The sequence below is a fragment of the Belonocnema kinseyi genome, chromosome 4 (assembly GCF_010883055.1).
Source record: "Belonocnema kinseyi isolate 2016_QV_RU_SX_M_011 chromosome 4, B_treatae_v1, whole genome shotgun sequence".
Classification (NCBI taxonomy): domain Eukaryota; kingdom Metazoa; phylum Arthropoda; class Insecta; order Hymenoptera; family Cynipidae; genus Belonocnema; species Belonocnema kinseyi.
Genome location: NC_046660.1, coordinates 1,062,543 through 1,085,484, shown reverse-complemented (window position 1 = coordinate 1,085,484; position 22,942 = coordinate 1,062,543). Strand labels below are relative to the sequence as shown.

At 25.2% G+C, this 22,942-nt stretch overlaps 1 protein-coding gene across 1 annotated transcript; it reads right to left on the bottom strand.

The window, feature by feature from the left end:
* Positions 1–3,837: 3,837 nt before the first annotated feature.
* Positions 3,838–12,643, bottom strand: LOC117172055. The gene is made up of 4 exons (XM_033359794.1): positions 12,370–12,643; positions 7,907–9,119; positions 4,275–4,636; positions 3,838–4,183 (listed from the first exon to the last, which is right to left on the bottom strand). Exons 1-4 carry the CDS (start codon positions 12,422–12,424, stop codon positions 4,026–4,028), a joined length of 1,788 nt encoding a protein of 595 aa, XP_033215685.1. The 5' UTR covers positions 12,425–12,643; the 3' UTR covers positions 3,838–4,025.
* Positions 12,644–22,942: the final 10,299 nt, after the last annotated feature.

The following is a 22,942-nucleotide window of genomic DNA, read 5'->3' as shown; positions in this document are numbered from 1 at the left end:
CATTGCAAATTCCACTATCTTCTACAAAATTCGTCTTTTTGAAATGCAACTATTTTTTTGAAAAGTTAATTTTTTAAATCTTCCTTAAAAAGTAATAAATGTATTACTTTAAGATTTTATTAGTTTGCTGATAATGTGTTTGTGTTTTGATTAAAAACTAAGTTTTTCAACTGAAAATTTTACTCATATATTTTTGGTTTGAAAATAATTTTTTATTTAAACTTTATCTTTTTTGATTGTAAATTCGACTATTTTACTGAAAATCAATTTTTTCTATGTTTGTTAAAGATTGATCTTTTATATTGAAAATTGATTTTTTAAATTGAAAATTGAACTATTTATTTGAAAATTCATGTTAATGTATTTTGTTGGAAATTTTTCTTTTTCATTTCAAAATTCATCTTTTTTATTGCAAATTTGAATATTTGTTTGAACATGTAACTATTTTGTTCATAAGTCATCTTTCTTGGTTTAAAATTCAACTGTTTTTATCGATTCTTTTTTAAATGTTCATATATTTGGTTGAAAATTCGTAATTTTGATTGAATACAACTGTTTTTTTCATTAACATATTTTTTTGGTTAATAAACCACCTGGTTGGTAAAATTGAATTACTTTGTTAAAGAATTATTTTTGCCGTTGAAGATTCATCTGGTTGAAAATTCGACTACTTTGTTGAAAGTTCAACTAATTTGTTAAAAATTTATTTTCTTAGTTGAAAATTGTTTTCTATGTTTGAAAAATTAACTTTTTTCTTTTAAAATTCGTTTTTGCGGTTCAAAATAAATTTTTTGAACTTAAAATTTAGTTATTTTGTGTCTTGTTAAAAAATGATTTTTTATTTAAAGTTCATCTTTTTGTTTTAAAACTCAACTATTTTATTAAAGATGCAACTACTGTGTTCAAAAGATTTTTTTGTATAACAAATTTTGCTATTTTTGTTTGTTTTTTGAAAATTGATTTTTTTAGATGAAAATTGAACTACTTGTTTAAAAATTCATGTTTATGTTTTTTTTTTTTTAAATCGTTTCTTGTTCCTACAAATTCAACCATGTGGTTAAAAATTAATGTTCAACTATTTTTTGCTTAAATTTAACATCTTTTTTGGTAAAAAATTGATTTTCTTCATTAAGAGTTCACCTACTTTATTGAAAGTTCAACTGTTTTGTTAAACATTTATTTTATTAGTTAAAAATTGATTTCTTTAATTGAAAAACTAATTATTTTGTTAAAAAATCATATTTTTTTGGTTGAAAATTAATTTTTTCGACCCAAAATATGGCTATACTATTTTTACTTCAAAAATAATTTTTTGTTGAAAATTCATTTTTTTTGTATCGAAAATTATACTATTTTATTAAAGAAGTAACTATTTTGTATGCAACTTTTTTGGTTGAAAATTGATCTTTTGGTAGAAAATTTCACTATTTGTTCGAAAATAGTTGAAAATTTTGTGGAAAATTTGTTTTTTTATGTTGAAAATTAATTTTTTCAACTTAAAATGTAGCTATACCAATTTGCTTCAAAAATAATTTTTTGTTGAAAATTCATTTTTTTTTTGAAAAATTGTAATATTTGATTAAAGATGTAACTATTTTGTTCAACTTTTTGGGATGAAAATTGATCTTTTTGGTAGAAAATTTCACTATTTGTTCAAAGATTTGCTTTTCTTTTGTAGAAATTTAATTTTTCTTTTTTTGTTGAAGATTCATATTTACGGTTAAAAATTTATCTTTTTATTTGAAATTTTAACTATTTGTCTAAAAATTTATGTCTATGTATTTTGTCAAAAATTATCATTTTTTATTTCAAAATTCATCTTTTTGGATTCACCACGACAATTAAATTTAAAAAAAAAAGAATTTTTGATTGAATATTCATCTTTTTGGGTCCAAATTTTGACTATTTTATTGAAAATTTAACTATTTTAACCCAAAGTAATATTTTTTGTTAAAAATGCAACTATTTTGTTTAACTTTTTTTTTATGATTTAAGTTTCAGTTTGCAAATTGATCTCTTAAGTTGAAAATTTAACTATTTGTTGGAAAATTCTTGTTTATGTATGATGTTAACATTTCTTTTTTTTTCACTTTAAAAGTCATCTGTTTGGGTAAAAATTTACATCTATTATTTCTAAAATTGGTTTTTTTGGTCAAAATCAAATGTTTTTTACTTATAATTATAACCTCTTTGCTAGATAAATTAACTTGTTGGTAAACAATATTTTTTGTTGAAAATGGTACTATTGTTGTAGTTTGTTAAAATTTCTTCTTTTTCACTTTAAAATTCATTTCTTTTGTTAAAAATTTATATGTATTTGATTGAAAATTTGTTGTTTTATGTTAAAATGAACTGTTTTTTTGTTGTACAAAATTAATTTTTTAAACTGAAAATACAACTATTCTTTTTTTGTCGAAAATTGAACTTTTTAATTGTAAATTTAGTTGTTTGTTTAAAAATTCTTATTTATGTATTTTGTTTAAAATTTCTTCTTTTTCACATTAAAATTCATTTGTTTGGTTAAAAATGTATATCTATTTCATTGCATTTTTTTAAAATCAATTGTTTGTTTGTTGTCGAAAACTAATTTTTTTAATTGAAAATATAACTATTATATTTACGGTTGAAAATTGATATTTTTTAGCAAAACATTGAACAATTTGGATAGAAATTTATGTTTTTTTATTTTTTTGAAAATGCGTGTATTTTGATAACAAATTAAAATTTTATTTTATAAATAAACTAGTTAGTAAACAATATTTTTTGTTGAAAATTTCACTGTCTGTTCAAAAATTGTTTTTTTATGCAAACTCATCTTTTTGTCTGCAAATTTAACTATTTTCTTGAAATTTTTCATTGCCTGAATTCACCTGTTTTTAATTTAAAATTAACAGTTGAACTACTTTTTTAAATTTTTTTGTTGAAGATTCATCTTTTTGTTTGAAAACATTCTTTTTCTTTCTTGGCTGAAAAATCTTTCTTATTCGAAAATACCTCTTTTTGTTTTAAAAGTAAATCTCTTTTGGTAAAAACGTAGCAATGTTGTTAAAAATTCAACTTTTATTTGAAAATTTATTCGATTTGGTTGATAATTAACTTTTTTGTTGAAATTCAACTGGTTTGTAGAAAATTCGTCTTCTCGGCTCAAAATGTCATCTGTTTTGGTAGAATTTTTTCTTTTTTTTTTCGATAAAAATATAACTGCAGTGAAACTCTTCTATAGCTCCGATTTTGGGACTGACGGTGGTTGGGAACTAACTCATTATAGCCCGTTTCCGCTTTTGTTTGTTCACGGCTGAGTGACAACCGCAGACCCCGCGCATCCCGCGCAGCTTCTGCTACGCCTACCTGCGATGCGAAGTCAATTCTCGGAAGGGCTATAGAAGGGAGGGCTATTAAAGGGTTTCACAGTAATTGGTTAAAAATGTTTTGTTTTTTTACTGAATCATCTGAGTTCATCTGAGTTGAAAAGTGACCTTCTCGATTGAAAATTGAACCATTCAACATATTTTAAAGATTTATCAAATTTATAAAATATTTCTTGATTGGGTTTCATACAAAAAATTGTTTAGGAAACATACAGACATTATTTTTCTAAACAAATATTGCCCTAAATCAGTGCTTGATATTTGGATTTCATCTGAACTGTATTTTTTACCACAAATTAAAAATAAAACACAAAAATCTATAAAACTTTCGTTAAATAAATAATTTCAACCTAAAGAATTCTTTTCGAAAACATCCTTTGCATTTTCCTTTAAAATTTGCAGAAATTGTCGCTGAAGTTGTAAATCCTTTTTTAGATCGGTATGCTCAAAAACAATAAACCTCAAAAAATGCCTTTTTTCATTTTCAGATAAGAAATTTATTTAAAGAACTACAAACATTTTCAATGCTTCATAGATATAATTGGATTTTTTAACTGCCTCCTTCCGTTATTACATTTATAGATTAAATTACAAGAAATATTAACAGTAAATAGATTTTTAATTTCAAAAAGAAAAAAAATATTTGAACGCAAAAAATTATGACCTCCAGGGTTTCCTTGTTAAGATATTGTTTGGGGTTTTGGGCCGAAGAATTTTCTCGCGGTTCAGTACCATAGGAGTCCTATTCATACGCCTTTCTGGAGAAGAACTTATTATTCTAATTCGTGGAATGACAAGATTTTGTTCCTGAGCTCCTGTAAAATTTAACACCCAAGTAATAAATATTCAAAAATAAAATAATTATAAATAATTATAAATATTTAAAATAAATAATAAAAGTTTTACCTTGTAGTCTTGCGTTAGGGGAAAAAAGTCTCCTTGCCTCTGCAACTGAAAGAATATTACTCGAATCGACACTACCAGATCTTCGAAATTTGGAACTTTTGTTGGGTGATGGTGTCTTCCAATTAGTACAATTTTTTCCTTTAATATGCTGGATTTTAGTCGACGTTGGCATTTTACTAGAAGCGTTTTTGACCCTGGTGTCAAGTTTTTGCAAAGAATTTTTTTTCTCTTGAGTCGGGATTTTTTTTGTTTGGGTTACCAAAGTGGACGGTACATCATTTTTGAATCCAAAGTTCTTTTTCACTGGATGTGGTTGAACTGCAGCAAATCGAGAAGTCTTTTGCACAAGGTTTGGGATTTTGCTGCAAAGATCAATTTTTTAAAGTTTTTTTAATCTTGTAATATTTTTAACATATAATTTTTTATAAACGGAATAAAACAATATTTCAGATACAAATTTACCGTTTTCAATTAATTTATTTTAAACAAAAATGTGTATTTTCTGCTATAAAAGATGACGTTTTAACAAAATACTTGAATTTTGAACCTGAAAGTTGAATTTTAATTTAAAACATTTTTCAGGTAAAAAATTAATTTTAAACAAAAAAAGACTTTTCGACTAAATATTTAAACTTTCAACTAAATACATAAGCCTTCCAGCCATAAAATAAAGCTGTAACAATGTAGTTTAAATTTTACAAGAGTAGTTGAATTTTCAATTTAAAAAAAAAATTATTTTTCAACAAAATAGTTGAACTTTCAGCAAGGTGATTCATCCAAATCTTTCAATCAAAGTAGTTAAATACTCAGGGAAAGAGTTGCATTTTCACGAAAAAAATTTAATTCGTACTAAAAAAAATGAATTTAAAAAAAGTAGTTGAATTCTCTGTTAAAACAGATTTCAGAGTATTTTTCACGTAAAAGAAATTGAGCTTTCAATCCAAAAAGGCACATTTTTAAACAAAAAGAATTACTTTTTAACAAAATTATTGAATATTCTACCAAATAGTTACATTTTTATCAGAAAAAGATGAAATTTATCTTTAAAAAAACGATTTTGTATTAAATTTTTTTATCAAAAAGTAGTTGAATTTCCATCGAAAAATGATTCCAGTTTAATGACTGCCAAATATTTTAATTTTCTACCAAAATATTGAATGTTTAACTAAAAAAATGTATTATCGACAAAAAAGATGAGTTTTTTATCAAAAAAGGTAAATTTTCAACCAAATAGTTGGATTAATTTTCAACAAATGAATTTAATTCTCGACAAAAGAGATGAATCTTTAATTAAAATGATTAATCTTCAATCAGAAAATTAATTTTGACAAATTTGTTCTACTTTCAACCAAATTGTAGAATTTATAAGCCAAAAAGATGAATTCGTAACTGAGAAGATTAATTTTCTACTGAAAGAATAATTTTTAACAAAATACATAAGTTTTCCACTAAATAGTTTAATTTTTAACTAAAAAATATCGTTTCTTAACCAAGCATAGAATAGTTGAATTTTCAGTTAAAAGAACTACTTTTCAACAAAAAAAGCAAACAAATTTTCAACCAAATCAATTACAGGAAAAACACGATTTTTTAAAATCATTGAATCCTCACCAAATAGATGAATTTTTTATAAACAGGATTATTTTTCTGCCCAAAAAGACCAATTTTCAATGAAACGGAAAAAAATTCATCCTAAAAGATGAATTTTACGCCAAGATTAATGTTCTACAACAAAAGACAAGTTTTCAGTCAAATATATGATTTTTCAACAAAAATGTTGAATTTTCTAGTGAAAAAGATCAATTTCATTCCAAAAAGATTTGCAACTAAAATGATAAATTTTTGATAAAAAAAGCATTTTTTTTTTAATTAGTTCAATTTAAAAATCATGTAGTTGATATTTCAGCCAAAAGAAGATTTTAATTTTGTTTTAAAGACAATTTAATTCGATCAAAAAATACGAATTTTAACAATAGTTGCATTTTTAACCACAAATGTTGATTTTTCAGCCAAGAAGATTAATTTTTTAAGAAAAAAATAACATTTTTCAACAAAACTGTTGAATTTCTAACTAGAAAAGGTAAATTTTCATTGAAAAATATTAATTTTAATTTAAACATAAAATAGTTATACTTTCAGTTAAAACAATTAAACCTAAAAAAATATAAATTTTTAACAAAAGTGTTCAGCGTTCATAAAATAGTGGAATTTTCAACTAGAAAAGATAAATTTATAATGGAAAATATCAATTCACAAGTAAAAATAGAATCATTACATTTTTCAGTTAAAGAAATTAATTGTAAACGGAAAAAAATGATTTTTTAACAAACAATTTCTACGTTCAATCAAATAGTTGAATTTTCAACCAAAAAGATTTTTTTTTAAGCAAGAAGATCAATTTTCTGTCAAAAATATGTATTTTCAACAAAATATATGAATTTTCTACCGAATAGTTGAATTTTTAATTAAAGAAGTACATGGTCTGTTCAGTAATAGGACTGAATTTCTATAGTACAGACGGTAGAAAAGAGGGTATTTCTTACGGGCAGGATGAGTGGTGGGGGGTGCCAGGATTGAAATAAATACTCGAACAGTCCCCTCCGAGCATTTGCGGAGTAAATATCGCGCGAGAAGTAATCCCTTTTTGTAGGCGTCCGCCACGCTCTCGAAGTGGGAGGTGGGGGATACAAGGGACCAAATACAAACTCGAACAGCCCCCTCCGAGCATTTGCGGAGTAAATATCGCGCGAGAAGTAAACCCTTTTTGTAGGCGTCCGCCACGCTTTCAAAGTGGGAGGTCGGGGATACAAGGAACCAAATACATGGTCGAACAGTCGCCTCCTAGCATTTGCGGAGTAAATATCGCGCAGCAAGTAAAAACCTTTCTGTAGGCTTTCATCATGAAACGCTGCTCGAGTATGCGGACCATTTTGAAAGTTTGGCGGAATCCTACTGCGAGGCGATTCTTCAGGTATGCATTTGGTTCTTGACATCCCCCATCACCCACTCTGCTCGTAAATCTCTCTATTGTTCCGCCCGGGCTATAGAAAGTCAATCTTACTACTTCTGAAACTTTGAGAGCGTGATAGAGGCCGAAAAAAAGTATTTACTACTCGTGCGATATTTACTCCGCAAGTACTCAAAGTTGACTGTTCGAGTATGCATTTGGTTCTTGACATCCCCAACCATCCACCCTCTCCGTAAATTTTTCTATTGCTCCACCTGGCTATAGAAAGTCAATCCTACTACTTATGGAACTTTGAGATGGTGACGGAAGCCTAAAAATCGGGCTTACTTCTCGCGCGATATTGACTCCGCAAAATTTCGGAGGCTCTGAGCTATGGACATTCAATCCTACTATTTATGGAATTTTGAGAGCGTGACGCAAGCCTGACGGAAAGGTTTAATTCTCGCACGATATTTACTCCGCAAATACTCAGAGGCAACTGTTCGAGTACGCATTTGATTCCTGACATCCCCCATCGCCCACTCTGCCCTTAAAACCCTCTATTGCTCCACCAGGACTATAGAAAGTCAGTCTTATAGAACATACAACGCATGTACCTTCGTTACCAAAGTTTATAGAATCTTTATAAGATTTGGGTAGGGTGGGTGTGTAGAATTCATCTTACCTGATTTGATGATGTCCCTTAACAAATTTTAAATCTTCCAAAGTTTCAGATTCTTCTCTTAAGATGTTAATCAACGACATACTTCTTCTCAGACTCGTTTTAGAAGTTTGCTCCTCAAAAATGAACTTTGTCTCCCAAGTCAACAAGGTATCCTCGTCTTTCGAGGTAGAATTCATAAAATCTTCTTTATCTTCATTTCCTTTGAAGCGAGGAGTAACCACGTGCTTTTTCTTCTGGGATTTGTCCATATATTTATTGATACTAGGTAAATGACAAGATTCGGAGGAAGGAGGAAATTTATTTTCCTTGTTCGGTTCATCACTGGAAGGCAGAGGCATCGAAAAATATTCCTTATTTTCCATTCTATTCGAACCCTGTTCAACTGCATTCAGCTCGAAAGTATTTCCCGGTGTTTTCGGTATCGCGGTTGTTGAAGAAGCATGACAACAGAGCAAAGTTTCACTTAGATTCGCTTTTCTTCTTTGATATTCAATGGTGATTAGTTGTCTGATGATTTCCATCACGATTCCAGTTTGACTCGGATCGAAATCAAGTAGCTCCGAAATTTCTATGAAACTGAGGAAGCAACTGTCAGTTTCACTCGAATGTTCCGAAGTGTAATTATAATCAGCCTGCAAAGTGTAGTGGAGAATAAGATTGAGCTGATCGATTGTGATTGGCTTTGAGGACTTATCCAAAATCGTTGCGAGATCCGTGATAGTTTCACTGAATTTTCCAGTCTGGGGTAAATTTGGCATTGGACCTTTTCGCAAATTCTCGATTATGGTCATTAATTGTGAGCCCGAAAGTATTTTGGAAGTCATGTTGTCCAAATCAGAGTCCTCTAAAATAGACTTCAACTGTTGGAGATACGGCGGAAAGCGGAAAGAAATATTCGAAGATACATTCGAGAAAAATCCGGAATCAAAATGTTCAGAGGCCTGGGAGTGTGCAAATTTTTCAATTTCACCGGAAACTGAATTGTTGCTTTCCTCTTCTGGGGGGAGTGTCTTGTTCAGAAAATCATCACCAGAGACATTTTTTAACGATTCACTGAATCTTGATTGTTGAGATTCTTTGGAGGAATTTCTTATTAAACATTTTCTAGTTCCTGCTGCTAGAATGGGAGATATTGGTCTGTCTGGATTCATCGGAAGAGAATCATTATACGGTGAGCGAAAAGCTCTATTGAAAACGGCGTGCTCTGATTCGTCTGAAAATAAAAAATAGCAGGAAAAATTATTTTGAAAATTATTCATTTTTTAATTTAAATGAAAGATTGTTATAGTTATAGTGGGTGCGGTAAAAGAAGCGAATAAAAAAATGTTAAGATGGAACCAAATAGTAAAATTTTCAAGCCAAAAAGACGAATTTTTTCGAAGACAGTTGAATTTTTTACAAAAAAATTTACTTCTCAAACAAGATCAATTTTCGACCAAGAAGCATGATTTTTCTACCATAAAAAGTGAATTTTCTAGCAAATATTTCAATTTTTCACCTATAAAATATAAAGGATAATGTTTCTACCAAGAATAGAGTGGTTACAAGTTCAGATAAAAACTCTGTTAAAAAATAACTTTAAACAAAAAAATTAATTTTCAACAAAGTTGTTAAGTTTTCAATCAAAAAGATGAATTTTTAATATTGAAATACTTTTTAAATATTTTAAATACATTAATTTTTTTAAATCGTCAATTTTTACAGCCAAAGTGATCAATTATCTACCAAACGGTTGAGTTTTTTTAACAAAAATAATTTTCTACCAAAACTTTAAATTTTCGTAAGAATAGTTTAATTTTGAAACAAAAAGGTAAATTTAAACTAAAAATAAGATTTTTTAACAAAAAAGTTGATTTACATTCGAAAAGTTAAATTTTCTATCAAACTATTCAATCCACAACCAAACCAGAACAATTTAGAACCAAAAGATGCATTTGTCAACGAAAAAGGATGAATTTTCAACCAAAAAGAATAATTTCGGATGAAAAAAAGACGAATAAAAAGAAGATCTTTAACTAAAAACGATCGATTTTCAACAACAAAAAATTGTCACATTGTTCGTTAAAAAAATAAATTGCAAAAATAAAATCATTTTTTTTAAAGTTACAATTTCAAGCAACAAGATGAATTTTCAACTAAAATTATGAAAGATAAAAAGTTAATTTTCAACAAAAGAGTTCAACCTGAAAGATTATTCTTAGCGACGATATTGTTAGCTATAAAAATTAATTCTGAATAAATAAACTAACTTTTAACGAAATTGTTACATTTTCAACCCAAAAATATGTTTTTTGGAACAAAAATGTAATTTTCTAGCCAAAAATGTAATTTCCATAAAAACGTTCAATTGATAAACAGTTTATTTAAACGAAAAATATGAATTTTAAATAAAAAAGTTCATTTTCAGCCGAATATTTCAATTTTCTAACAAATTGTTGTATCATCAACAAAACCAGATTAATTTAAAAGCAAAAAGAAGCATTTTATTCCAAAACAGACGAATTTTTAACAAGATACATTAATCTTTAACTAGAAAAGATACATTCTTAATAAAAAATATAAAATTTCAACCAAAAATAGAATAGTTACAGTGTTAGTTAAAAGAAATAATTCTCAAACAAACAAAAAAATGAATTTCGAACAAAACAGTTATATTTTAAACAAAAAATAAGGTGTGTTTTTTAAAAATTGAGAAAAATTCATTCTTTAAAATCTTTTTTTTGTTTAAGTCTGTCCAAAATAAGTAGTTAGTCGTCGTAGGGTGGAGAATCTATTTATATAGTAAGTCCCACCAAACTTAGTTTAATGGTTAATTTAATTTCCACATTCCCAATATTTCATGCAAAAATTTAATTATAATTTATTTTCAACTTCTTTAGTGAATTATTAAATTTTTAATAAAAATGTTAATGCTTTTTTTAAATACATTTTTAATGTTATTTCCTCCGTATATTTTGAACCAAAAAAATATGAAGTTTCTACCAAAATGGATGAATTTTCAAACTGAAAAGGCGAATCTTTAAAAGAATAATAGAAATTTTTTAATCTAAAAAGATTTTAGGTGACTTTTCAACAACGAAGTATAATTTTCAACAAAAAAGTTACTTTCCTACAAAAAAAGTTAAATTTTTAACCCAAAAACCTGCATTTTTAACCAATAGTTGTATTTTTTACCAAAAAGGATGAAATTTCTACCGAAAAAGAAGATGCATTTTTAATCCAAAACCACAAATTAAAAAATATATTTTTTAAACCAAGAAAGCTGACTTTTTAACTAATTAGTGGAATTTTCAGAGAAATAATTCAATTTTCAATAAGTTGCATTTTTAAGCAAAAAAGATAAAATTTCTACCAAGAGATGAATTTTAAATGAAAAGTTACTTTTCTACTAAAATATTTTAATTTTCAACCCAAAAAGAGGATTTTTTAAACAAATCATATATTTTTTTCAGAAATTATAAAATTTCTACTAGAACAGATTAAAATTTTAAAACCGTAACAAATTTTAAAAAAATAGTTGAATTTTTAAAAAACCAAACCGTTGCATTTTTAACCCAAAAATATTAAATTTTAGTTAAATTTTGAATACAAAAAGTTACTCTTTTACCAAAATAGTCAAATTTTCTACCTGTAAAGTAGAACTTTCAACTAAACAAAAAATGATGAAATTTCAGCCAAGATATGAATTTTTAAACCCGAGACGAATTTTTCAATTAATAGTTGAAGCAAAAAAAAAACAGAAATAGAAATTCAAGGCAGATAAATTACTTAATTTTCAAAATTCCCTAACTCTTCCCTCACCAATATTTAATTTTCTTTGGTCAGAATTTTAATCTTGAATTAATAATTTCGAAAATTATTATTAACTTATTATTATTTGTTTTATTTATTATGATTATTATTTACATGAAATTTTAATCTTGAATGAATAATTTTGAAGAATATTATTAAATCATTATTTATATTTCTAAATATAAAAAAGTCGGTTACAACAATAAAAATAAAAAGAAGTGTGTACATAGAACTTGTGTGCGATTTTAAATTCACCTTATTTTAGAACAAGGTGACCGATAACGAAAGTTAGTAAATTTATAGCATGTATATATCATGACTAATATATTCCACAAATGTCAGGTCGAAATATTCATTATTTTGAAAGTTTCTCCGGCATTTTGAAATTCGTCGACATTTCGAGAACCGTTTAACATGAAAAAAAACCTTAACAAAAAAATGGAGAATAACGAGGCGATTAAAGTGACTTATAAGCATTGTTACGATATTTTGTAATTAATAATGTTATTTAAACAATTGAAATGTTTTTTTTAAATTTCAAAACAAATATTTCTCTCAGTGTTGAAACGCTTGACCACTGATTGAATTATTATCATTAAAATTATAATTTAATTATAAGTAATTTATATTTGTAATAAGACTTATAAAAAAAAATTATTATTATTAATTACCTCGACTAGTCCATTCCTCGTCCTCAGCCGAGATATCATAGGTTAAGTCGTTCATGTTGTTTTGTATGTGAATTAATTTTCCTAATCCTAATCTATCCAGTAGATCGGTATTCAATATTCGTCTATATATTTTCAATGTTTATTAACAATCACAATCACAAAATAAAAAATAACGCAAAACGGGGATCTATAAAAAAACTCATCTTCACTCTAGCGCACAATGAAGACTATAATATAAAGTATAAAGTGATACGGATCCGGCAGGTCCGGCAAGAACCGGTCAGGTTCAGGCCCGTGACTGAACCAAATTTTTAGGGCCAGAATGGCAACGCACAGTTTTATTATTATTACAAATTTTTATTATTCTAAAAAATTACTATTATTATTACAAAACGTATTTTTGCAATCGAATTTATTTTTTTGTGTATTCACTAGGGCGCATAATTTGAAACAAAGCTTAAAAATTATCTAAGAGAACTGTCGAACCTGATTTTTAAATTAGGCTTTCAATTTTTTTATAGATAAACAAATATGACAAAAAAATGGCGAAAAAAATAATTTTGAAATCGTCTAAGTTCTATAGAGTAACATTAATTAAAGATGTTCCGTTATTATACAATAAACAAACCAAATTTTTGTAAATAAATTATTTTTTGGAAGAATTTTTTTACTATTTTCCATAATTTTACGTTTTTTTCCCTAAACTATATTGCAAGAAATTAGGATAAAAACAAATAACGATGAAGAAATTTCTTCTTAAGATTATTAATTTAAATATTATAAACAAATGCATTAATGAGGCATTTTTCAACAGAAAATCAGTGTTTTTCGAGGTTAATTTCTTTGATTAGGAACTTTATAATAATTGAAGCGAAATTCATAATTTTTTTATTAAGATTATCATTTTTTAACACAAATTTAATAAACAAATATATTATTCAGGCATTTGTCGGCAAAAAATTCGTTTTTTCACCTATCCAGTCCTATCAACTAGAAACTTTATGATAATTTTAGAAACATTTATAACTTGTTGATTAATCTCATGATTTTTTAAAACAATTTTAATAAACAAATAAATCAATCAGGCATTTTTTGAAAGAAAAGCGTTTTCGACGTTAATTTGTTTTAATTAGTAACTTTATGATAATTTTAGCAAAATTCATAATTTATTGATCAATATTTCGATTTTTCAAACAAATTTAATAAACAAATGCATTATTACGGCATTTGTTGACAAAAAATTAGTTTTTTTTACTATTCCAGTCCTTTCAGCTGGGAACTATATGATAATTTTGAAAACATTTATAATTTTTTGATTAATCTCTTGATTTTTTAAAATAATTTTGATGAACAAATGCATTAATCATGCATTTTTCGAAAGAAAAATGTTTTTTTCAACGTTAATTTCTTTGATTAGGAACTTAATGATAATTTTTGGAAAATTTATAATTTTTTTATTAATATTTTGATTTTTTAAACAAATTTAATAAACAAGTGCATTATTCGGGAATTTGTCAGCAGAAAAATTAGTTTTTTCAAAATTCCAATCCTCTCGTCGGGAGCTTCATGAAAATTTCAGCAAAATTCATAATTTTGTAACTAATCTTATGATTTTTTAAAACAATTTTAATAAACAAATTAATAAATGAGGCTTTTTCGACAGGAAAATTCGTTTTTTTTCGAATATTTATTAATTAGGAATTTTATGATGATTTTAGAAAAATGTGTAATTTGTTAAATAACCATATGATTTTTTAAACAATTTTAATAAATACATTCATTAATCAAGAATCTTCCAAAAGAAAAATGTGTTTTTTTTCGGTGTCAATTTATTTAATTACGAACTTTATGATAATTTTATAATTTCTTGATTAATCTTATGATTTTTGAAACAATTTTAATAAACAAATGCATTAATAAGCATTCTTTCAAAGAAAAATGCGTTTTTTTCGACATCAATTTCTTTAATCAGGAACTTTATGATCATTTTAGTAAAATTTATAATATTTCTATTAAAATTATATTTTTTTAAACTAATGAATTATTTGGGAATTTTTCGAATGAAAAATGCGCATTTTTCACGTAAATTCTTTTAATTAGAAAGTTTATGAAAATTTTAACAAAATTTATCATTTTTTATTAATCGTATGATTTTTTAAAACAATTTTAATAAACAAGTAAATTAATCAGGCGTTTTTCGAAAGAAAAATTCGTTTTTTAAGGTAATGTCTTTAATTAGAAAATTTATGATCATTTTAGAAAAATTCATAATTTTTTATTAATATTATGATTTTTTTAAACAAATTTAATAAACAAATGCATTTTTCAGGGCATTTGTCAGCAAAAAATTCGATTTTTACGATTTGAGTCTTTTTATTTGTGAAGTTCATAATAATTTCAGCAATATTTATGATTTGTTTGTAAATATGATTTTTGAAACAATTTTAATAAACAAATGCATTAATCGGGCATTTTTTGATAGAAAAATTCTTTTTTTTCGAAGACAATTTCTTTAATTATGAACTTAGAGATAATTTTTGCAAAATCCATAATTTTATGTTTTTTTTTCAAAAAATGTAATAAACAAATGCATTATTCGGGCATTTGTCATCAGAAAAATTCATTTTTACTATTCTGGTCCTTCCGGTTGGGAACTTCATGATAATGTCAGTATGGTTCATAATTTGTTGATTAATCTTATGATTTTTCGAAACAATTTTAATAAGTGAAAAGGAATTAATCAGGCATTTTCCGAAAGAAAAATTCGTTTTTTTCGGCGTCAATTTCTTTAATTAGGAAATTTATGAACATTTTTAATTTGTTGATAATTCTTTTGATTTTGTTAAACAAATTTAATAAGCGCTTGCTTTATTTGGGCATTTTTCGAAATTAAAATTCATTCTTTTCGATATAAATTTTTAAAATTAGGAACTGTATGCAAATGTTAGGAAAATTCATAATTTGTTGTTTAATCTTACGATTCTTTCCGAAAAAAATTAATAAACAAATGAATTATTCGGGCATTTGCTGGCAGCAAAATTCGTTTTTTTTTTTTCAATGTCAATTATTCTAGTTGGGAATTTAATGACAGTTTCAGCAACATTCATAATAGAATTGATCATCCTAGAATTTGGCAACTAAGTATGAGTATTAATGAAATTATCATTAAGTTACTAATTAAAAAGACTGACATCGAAAAAAGAAACAATTATTCCATCGACAGATGCCTGAATAATGCATTTGTTTGTTAAATTTGTTTTAAAAAATCATAAAATTTATCAACTGATCATGAATGTTGCTGAATCCATTATGAAGATCCCAATTGAGAAATCTGACATCGAAAAAAATAATTTTTCCGTCGATAGATGCCCCAATATCATTTCTTTATTAAATTTGTTTAAGAAAATCCTAAAATTTATAAAAAAGTTATAAATTTGGTTGAAATGATAGACTTCCTAATTTAAAAAGTTGAGATTAAAATAAAAAAAAGAATTCTGTCGACAAGCGGCTGGTACTGATTAATTCAAATTATATACTGATAATTCAAATTCAAGCATTTGTTTATTAAATTTGTTTTGAAAATCATAAAATTTATTAAATAATTATGAATGTTGCTGAAACTGTCATAAAATTCTCCAGTTAAAAGACTGGCATTGAAATATACGAATTGTTTTGTCAACAAATGCCCGAATAATGAATTTGCTTATTAAATTTGTTTAAAAAAATCATGAGATAAATCAACAAAAATGATTAAGTTTTCTGAAATTATCATAAAGATCCTGATTAAAGAAACTAAGATTAAAGCAAAAACTTTCTTATATAGAAAAATGCCTGATTAATGCATTTGTTTATTAAATTTATTTATAATATTACAATAATAATTTTAAGATAAAAGGTTTTCATGATTATCTTGTTTTTATCCTAATTTCTTGCAATGGAACTTAAAAAAGGTAAAATTATGGAAAATCGTAGAAAAGCTTTCCTTAAACAAGTGATTTGTTTATAATTTTTTTTGTTTATTATATGATATTGTAACATCTTTCACTAATGTTAGTCTACGAAATTTTGTTTATTTTGTTTTTATTATTTTTATATTTCTTTTTATTATTTTTGTTTTTTATGTTAATTATTATTATTTATGTTTTTTATTATTTGTTTATTAATAAAACAATTGAAAGCATAATTTTAAATTGATTTTTTCCATTTCGAGGTATTTATGAAATTTAACCAAATTTTATTTATTTATTTAAAGCCATTGTTTTTTAGCTGCGAACAAATAATAAATAAGCAATAGAGCGAATTATTATTTTCAAAATCTTACTTTTTTGTGAATAAAGTTTTCTCACATAATGCAAATATTCAAAATATTCTTCAAATTTTTTATATGGATTGTATTAATTTAATTATTTTTTTCGAAATAGTTACTGAGCGAATTTTTGTTTTAATTAACATTAATATTTATAGGTATTATTCGCTCATAACTAAAAATGCAATGAAAAGCTGAAAATTTCATAAAACTTTCTAGTTCTATTCTAAGGGACGATAGTAATAACAATAATAAATTGTTAAATAAAATGTTTGTTAACATGCATTATTTTTTACTTTAGTAAGTGAAAAGTTGACAAAAAGTGAAAATAACAATTATTTTTGGAAGAATAATTATTTGATTATCATTTTCTTCATTAATGTTATCAATTATTAATTTTGAATTTAAATTAAATATAATATTTTATTTCCAATAAAAAAATACATATTTTTAATCTAAAATATATTTTATTCATTATTTATTAATAAATTACTAATAATAATTAGAATAGTATTATTAAGTTCTTTTTAATTAAAAACCGTAATAAATTAACTTCTCTTGAATGAGGATCTGATAATATTTCATTGTTTGTTAACTTGAATTAACTATTACCTCACTCTAATTAAAAAGTTGACTAAAGTGGATCATTTCATACAAAGCCGCAACTATCTAGCATTATTATAGGAAAAGAAATATTTAAACAATAATAATTTGTTTCAACAATTATGATTCTTAAATTGAATTATTTTTTAACTTCTTATAAGTGAAAAGTGAACAAAAAGTTAAATATTTAAGAAAAAACCGCAACTTTCTAGCATGATTCAGAGATAATATTATTAAAAATAATAATAAATTGTTTAAACAGTTATGCTTATTTTTTTTTTACTTACTTACAATTCTTTAAAATAAGCAGTTAATTTTTTAATTAACAAGATATGATACACTTCATGAATATAAATAATTAGTTCAAGATTTGAGCAAATAGTTATAAACAATTAATACAAACAATTATTTTTAGAATGTGCTTAACCGCAACGAAAAACTTTATCTTGATTAAAAATGCCTCAATATCTCGTAGGAGTAGTATGTTGAGTAGAAAATAACCATTAGTTAACAATGACCATTATTATAAATATTATCATAAACAAAGGCCTATGATGGTCATAAACTCTTCTATTTTGGGGCTGCCGCTTGGACTTCATTCCACCACGCATCATCAGTCAACGTCAGTCCCACCAAACTTCGTCAGTCCTACCAAACTTCGGGAGTCCTACCAAACTTCGGCAGCCCTACCAAACTTCGGTAGTCCCACCAAAATTCGAAAGTCCCACCAGAATTCGACAGTCCCACCAAATTTTGGCAGTACCACCAAATTTCGGCAGTTGCACCAAACTTCGGTTCATGGAGGGGAAGTGTGAAGGCAGAACTGAAACTGGATAAAAGTATGAGACTGGCAATCGGAAAAACCTGGTTTCTGATCCCAGTGAAGCTTGAGAGCAATCTTTTCACAATTTATCAATAAAAACTAATATTAAGAAAATATTGATTTTTAAGAAGGGTAAACAAAAAGAATTAACATCAAATTTTTCAATACATGTTATCTAGTCAAAACGACAACATCAACAAATATGACAAATTCAATAGTTGAATTTCAAACCAAAACCGATTAATTTTCAACCAAAATTTAATTATTTGAATTTTTAGTTAAGAAAAAAATTTTTAACTAAAAAAAATTGTTTAACAAAATAGTAAAATATTAACCAAATAGTATTTTATTATTTACCAATTTTTTAATTGTTTCGATTCGACAGTTTCATAATTAGGGAATTTTCCTGCGATGAGAATATTGCCAAGTGGTATTTTTTATAATATAGGGGTAAATTTTCTGCTGAAATTTTCTTTAATTGTAAATAAAAAAAAAATAATTTCATAAATTTAAAATTGTTGAAAATTTTCTTTTCTGGGATTTTTAAATGTATTCCTGAAAGCCCCAAACATTTTTTAAACTGACTCGACAATTACAGATTTTCCTCAATTTTCAACCGTCATCGAAAAATCGTGGTTTATTTTATAAACAATTTAATTTTTTAACAATTTAATCAATATTGTCTTAGAATCTTTCAGATACTTTTTTTTACAATTTTGGAAATCGTCACAATTTTTGTTTTAACTCTTTTTTAAATATTCTCAAAAAATTTATTTTTAAAATAAAAAATCACTCTTAATTTTTGCAGGTATCTTAGACATTTTTAATTATTATTTTTAAACCTTTTAAAATCCTTAAAAAGATTAAAAATTTTTTACTTAAAATCTAACCAAAATATACATTCACATTTAAATATTTTTAAATCTTCTGAAATTTAAAATTCGTTTGAAATTCTTTTTAAACTTCTAAATATCTTTAAAACTGATTCCAGTTTTGTAATCCTATAAATTGAAAAAAAATTCCCAGGAATCTTACAAATTTTTGTATTAGTTTGAAATCTGTCAAAATCGTGAAAATTTTCAAAACTTTATCTCGAAATATTCCAAAATATGCATTGTTGTTTTAAATGTTTTGTAATCTTCTTGAATTAAAAATTATTATTCAAACTTTTTTAAACTTTTGAATATTTCTGAAAATAAATATTTTAAAAATAAAAATCATTTTAAATTTTCCTAGCTTCAAATTTCTATGTTAAAAGTCTACAAATATATATGCAAAATTTTAAAAATAGTCTTCCAAATAATTTTTTTGAATTTTTTATATCTTTTTAAAATATTCTCTGAAGATTAATTGAAAAAAAAAATATTTTAAACTTTAGCAGAAATCATACAAATTTTGTATTATTATTTTAAAACCTTTTAAAGTCCTTAAAAATCTTTGAAATTTTATTTTTAAATCTTCGAAAATCTACATTTTGCTTTTAATTTTTTAAAAATCTTTTCAAATTTGTAATTATTTTTGGTATTGTTCCAAAACTTCTAAATACCTTTTAAAATGATTCAGATTTTACTTAAAATTTTCGAAGACTTTTGAAATGTTTTGAAAACCTTCTAAATGTTCTATTGAAATTAATTTTTCCAAAACTAAAATAATTTAAAACTTTACGAAGAACCTTATACCCAAGTTTTTTATAATTTCTTAGCCTTTCAAAATCCTCAAAAAGCTTCTGAATCTTTTTTCGAAATCATCCAAAATATATATTTTGTTTAACATTTTTTTAAGTCTTTTCAAATTTATAATAAATTTGAAATTGTACATTTCTAAATTCCTTTAAAAATTATACAAATTTGTCTTGAAATTCGTTTAACATCCTGCAAAATTACTAAATTTTCTCTAAATAGAGTCTCTTAAGAAGTTTTAAAATTGTTAAAAATCTTGTTTCTTCAAATCTTAACAATCTACATTTTGTTTACAATTTCTTGAAATCTCAGCAAAGAAAAAACTGAAAACAGCCACTAAAAGTCTTAAAAGAAAATTGTATAATTTTCAAGGGCTGATAAAAATCCTGCACAAGAAAGACGCGCTCGATATTAATATTTATGATTTTGAATATTTTTTTTTTCGAAACTTAACAAACAAGGTGATCCTCTGTTTCTTGAGTTTCGAAATCCAAAATTTGTAAGTCTTCGATTTTTCAATTAACAAAACAAAAAAACCGAAGTTCATGGTGGTCCTATCCACCATGTCCTGTTCCTATTGAAAAGTGAGTTATAGTTTGTTTAAAAAAATGGAATTTTTGGATTTTTCATTATTTTGGTACAACCAAATTAAAAAAGTTTCTATGAAAATTTGGTAGGGCTTTCAAAAATCAACTTTTTTCTTTTCTTGATATTTTTCATATCATTCGTTGGTTGGCTAAAAATCCTCATTTTATTTATTTATTTTTTTGAAAATGCTCTAACTCTGATAATTTTGTTTTTATAGAAAGAAGTCATGAGGATAAATTGTTTGAGTTTCTGAGTACTATGAATACCCGTACACAGAATTTTTAAATCTGGAAAAAGTGTGGTTTTAAAATTTTTGAAAATGTGCTCACTTTTTGAATTTTCATCCAAAATAGCTGGTTTACGAATCACTTGGCCTCAGTTTATAAAATTCGCTCAGTTCAGTTTTTGGAAGGACCTAACAACAAAAGAAAAAAGAACCATAAACTTTGAAGAAAAAAAAACAGTTTCAAATTTGAGAATTTTTTTTTAATGAAGTCTTAATTTCTACCTGGTACACTGAAAAAAAAATGTTCTCGAATCAAGTAAATGTTACTTGATTCAAGTCAATCGCAGGTACGAATGGGGACGATAGAATATGAGTTTGTTCCAAATAAATAAATACTACCAAATAAATAAATACATATTCTTATATTTTCTTAATATAAGAATATGAAGTATGGGATCAATAGAATGAGCCTCAACTGAACACTATTTCTCAATGGAAAAATATTATTTTCGAAATTATTGTTCTATAATCTTCATTTTTTTAAATTATTAACACACATAATTCTCGCACACTGTTATCTAAGCCACCTAAACTAGTGTCCTAACCGCGCGCTCTACCCACTTCGCTATCGAAGCACTTGGATCTCGGTGACAAAATCTCGAGTAAGAATTTAAAGGCAGTGTCGTACGAAGTCGTATGGAGAGCCTCAACCATCTTCAAACTATAATTTTGTTTCCTTAATATATTTAAAAATGTTATAAAATATCTAAAAATAATAAGCAATAAACAAAAATTCTCCATAAAATGCGCAGTTTTCCATTTATCCAACTCTTTTATTGTATATAATACTCTCTTACTCAATTTTTAATGAAAAATAACATTTCTTAAACAATAATATAAATTGTTTACTAAGATTTGAATATGGAATTGCTTTCCTAAAACAACAATTTAAAATATGCAAAAAATAATTGAACTTCACTTATTTTACAAAGGGCTCAATACTTTTTTTCTTTAAAAATGTAATCCGCTTAAAAACGATATAAAGCTTATAAAAAATTAATAACTTTTGAGTTAAAAAACGCTTTAATAACCACAGTGACAAATAAATATTTTTTGATTTTTAAAAACCTCTGTAAAACGCACAGTTTTCGATTTATTTAATTCTTTTATAGTACTTTTTAATTCCGTTTTTAATTTAAAATAACAATTCCAATCAAAAATAATTTAAAATATGTAAAAAAGAATTGATCGCTAATTTAAATATTATCCATTTAAAAAAGTGCATTATATTTTATTTTTATTTCAAGTATAAAATACGTCGAAATCATAAGAAAAAAGAATTGCATTCCTTGCATTCTCAATTCTTTTATTTGAAAAATTCTAATTGTCAATTTTTTAATTATTCTTTCATAAAATGAAATGCATTCTTAATAAACTTTTTAAAAATGTTACTGAATTCTTTTTCCTTAAATATTTTGCTTTATAAACGCATAAAATTTTTTTAAATTATCAAGAAAATGTAATAATTGTGTTTTTAAGCATTTTTTAAAGTTTATAACTTTGTTTTATGCTGTCATATATTTATTTTTTATTATTTACAAAAATGTTTCACGGTTAAAAAAAATCGAAATGATTTCATTTTAGGTAGATTAATACATACAAATAATCAGCGAAAAGAAATTATAGACACAGTACATTTATAACCTTTTAATAATTTTAGGAATGAAATTACTTCCGAGTCTTGCATAATTATGTCAAAATTAATAACACTTTTTTTAAATCTATTTGAAAATTTTTAATTCTTACCCAAAAAAACTTACCGACGCAATAAACTTATAATTTTGTAAATAGTTTTATAAGTGATTTGCTTTGTGTGTCAGCGTAAAGTTTGTAGTTTATCAAAGTTGCAAATTCCTATCTACATTTGCATAAATAAAATTGATTATGTGCACCAATGTTTTGAATTTTATAAATATTATTGAATTTCGAAATAATTGTTAGCGGCGAAGAGAACCAACTTCATATCATGTCAACTTAATAAGATACTTTTGCAGTAAGAAGTAAATTAATTTAGACCAATATATTAATTTTCATAATATGTGTGCGATGTCTATTGTATCAAGTCTACAGTTTTTATATTTAAAAGACTGATGTGATTCTATTTTGAATATGTTCAAAGTATCTTCAAAGTAAATCTGACATTCGTTTCAAATAAATAATTATTTTAAGGAAAATATTCAAGCATTATTTTAAGGTGGTTTTAGCGTGACTCAGTGAGTCATATGAGAGTGTAAAAAAGTATTTTTGATTTACATGGAATCTTTTGTGTTTGAAAATCCGAAAATTAA

What these genes read in the sequence shown, in the direction of transcription:
- LOC117172055 (XM_033359794.1), bottom strand. Translation starts at nt 12,424, where the DNA reads ATGAACGACTTAACCTATGATATCTCGGCTGAGGACGAGGAATGGACT. An exon ending in AAGGGACATCATCAAATCAG is followed by an intron (nt 4,637 to 7,906) that starts GTAAGATGAATT and finishes TGATCTTTGCAG; the next exon opens with CAAAATCCCAAACCTTGTGC. An exon ending in CCCTAACGCAAGACTACAAG is followed by an intron (nt 4,184 to 4,274) that starts GTAAAACTTTTA and finishes TAAATTTTACAG; the next exon opens with GAGCTCAGGAACAAAATCTT.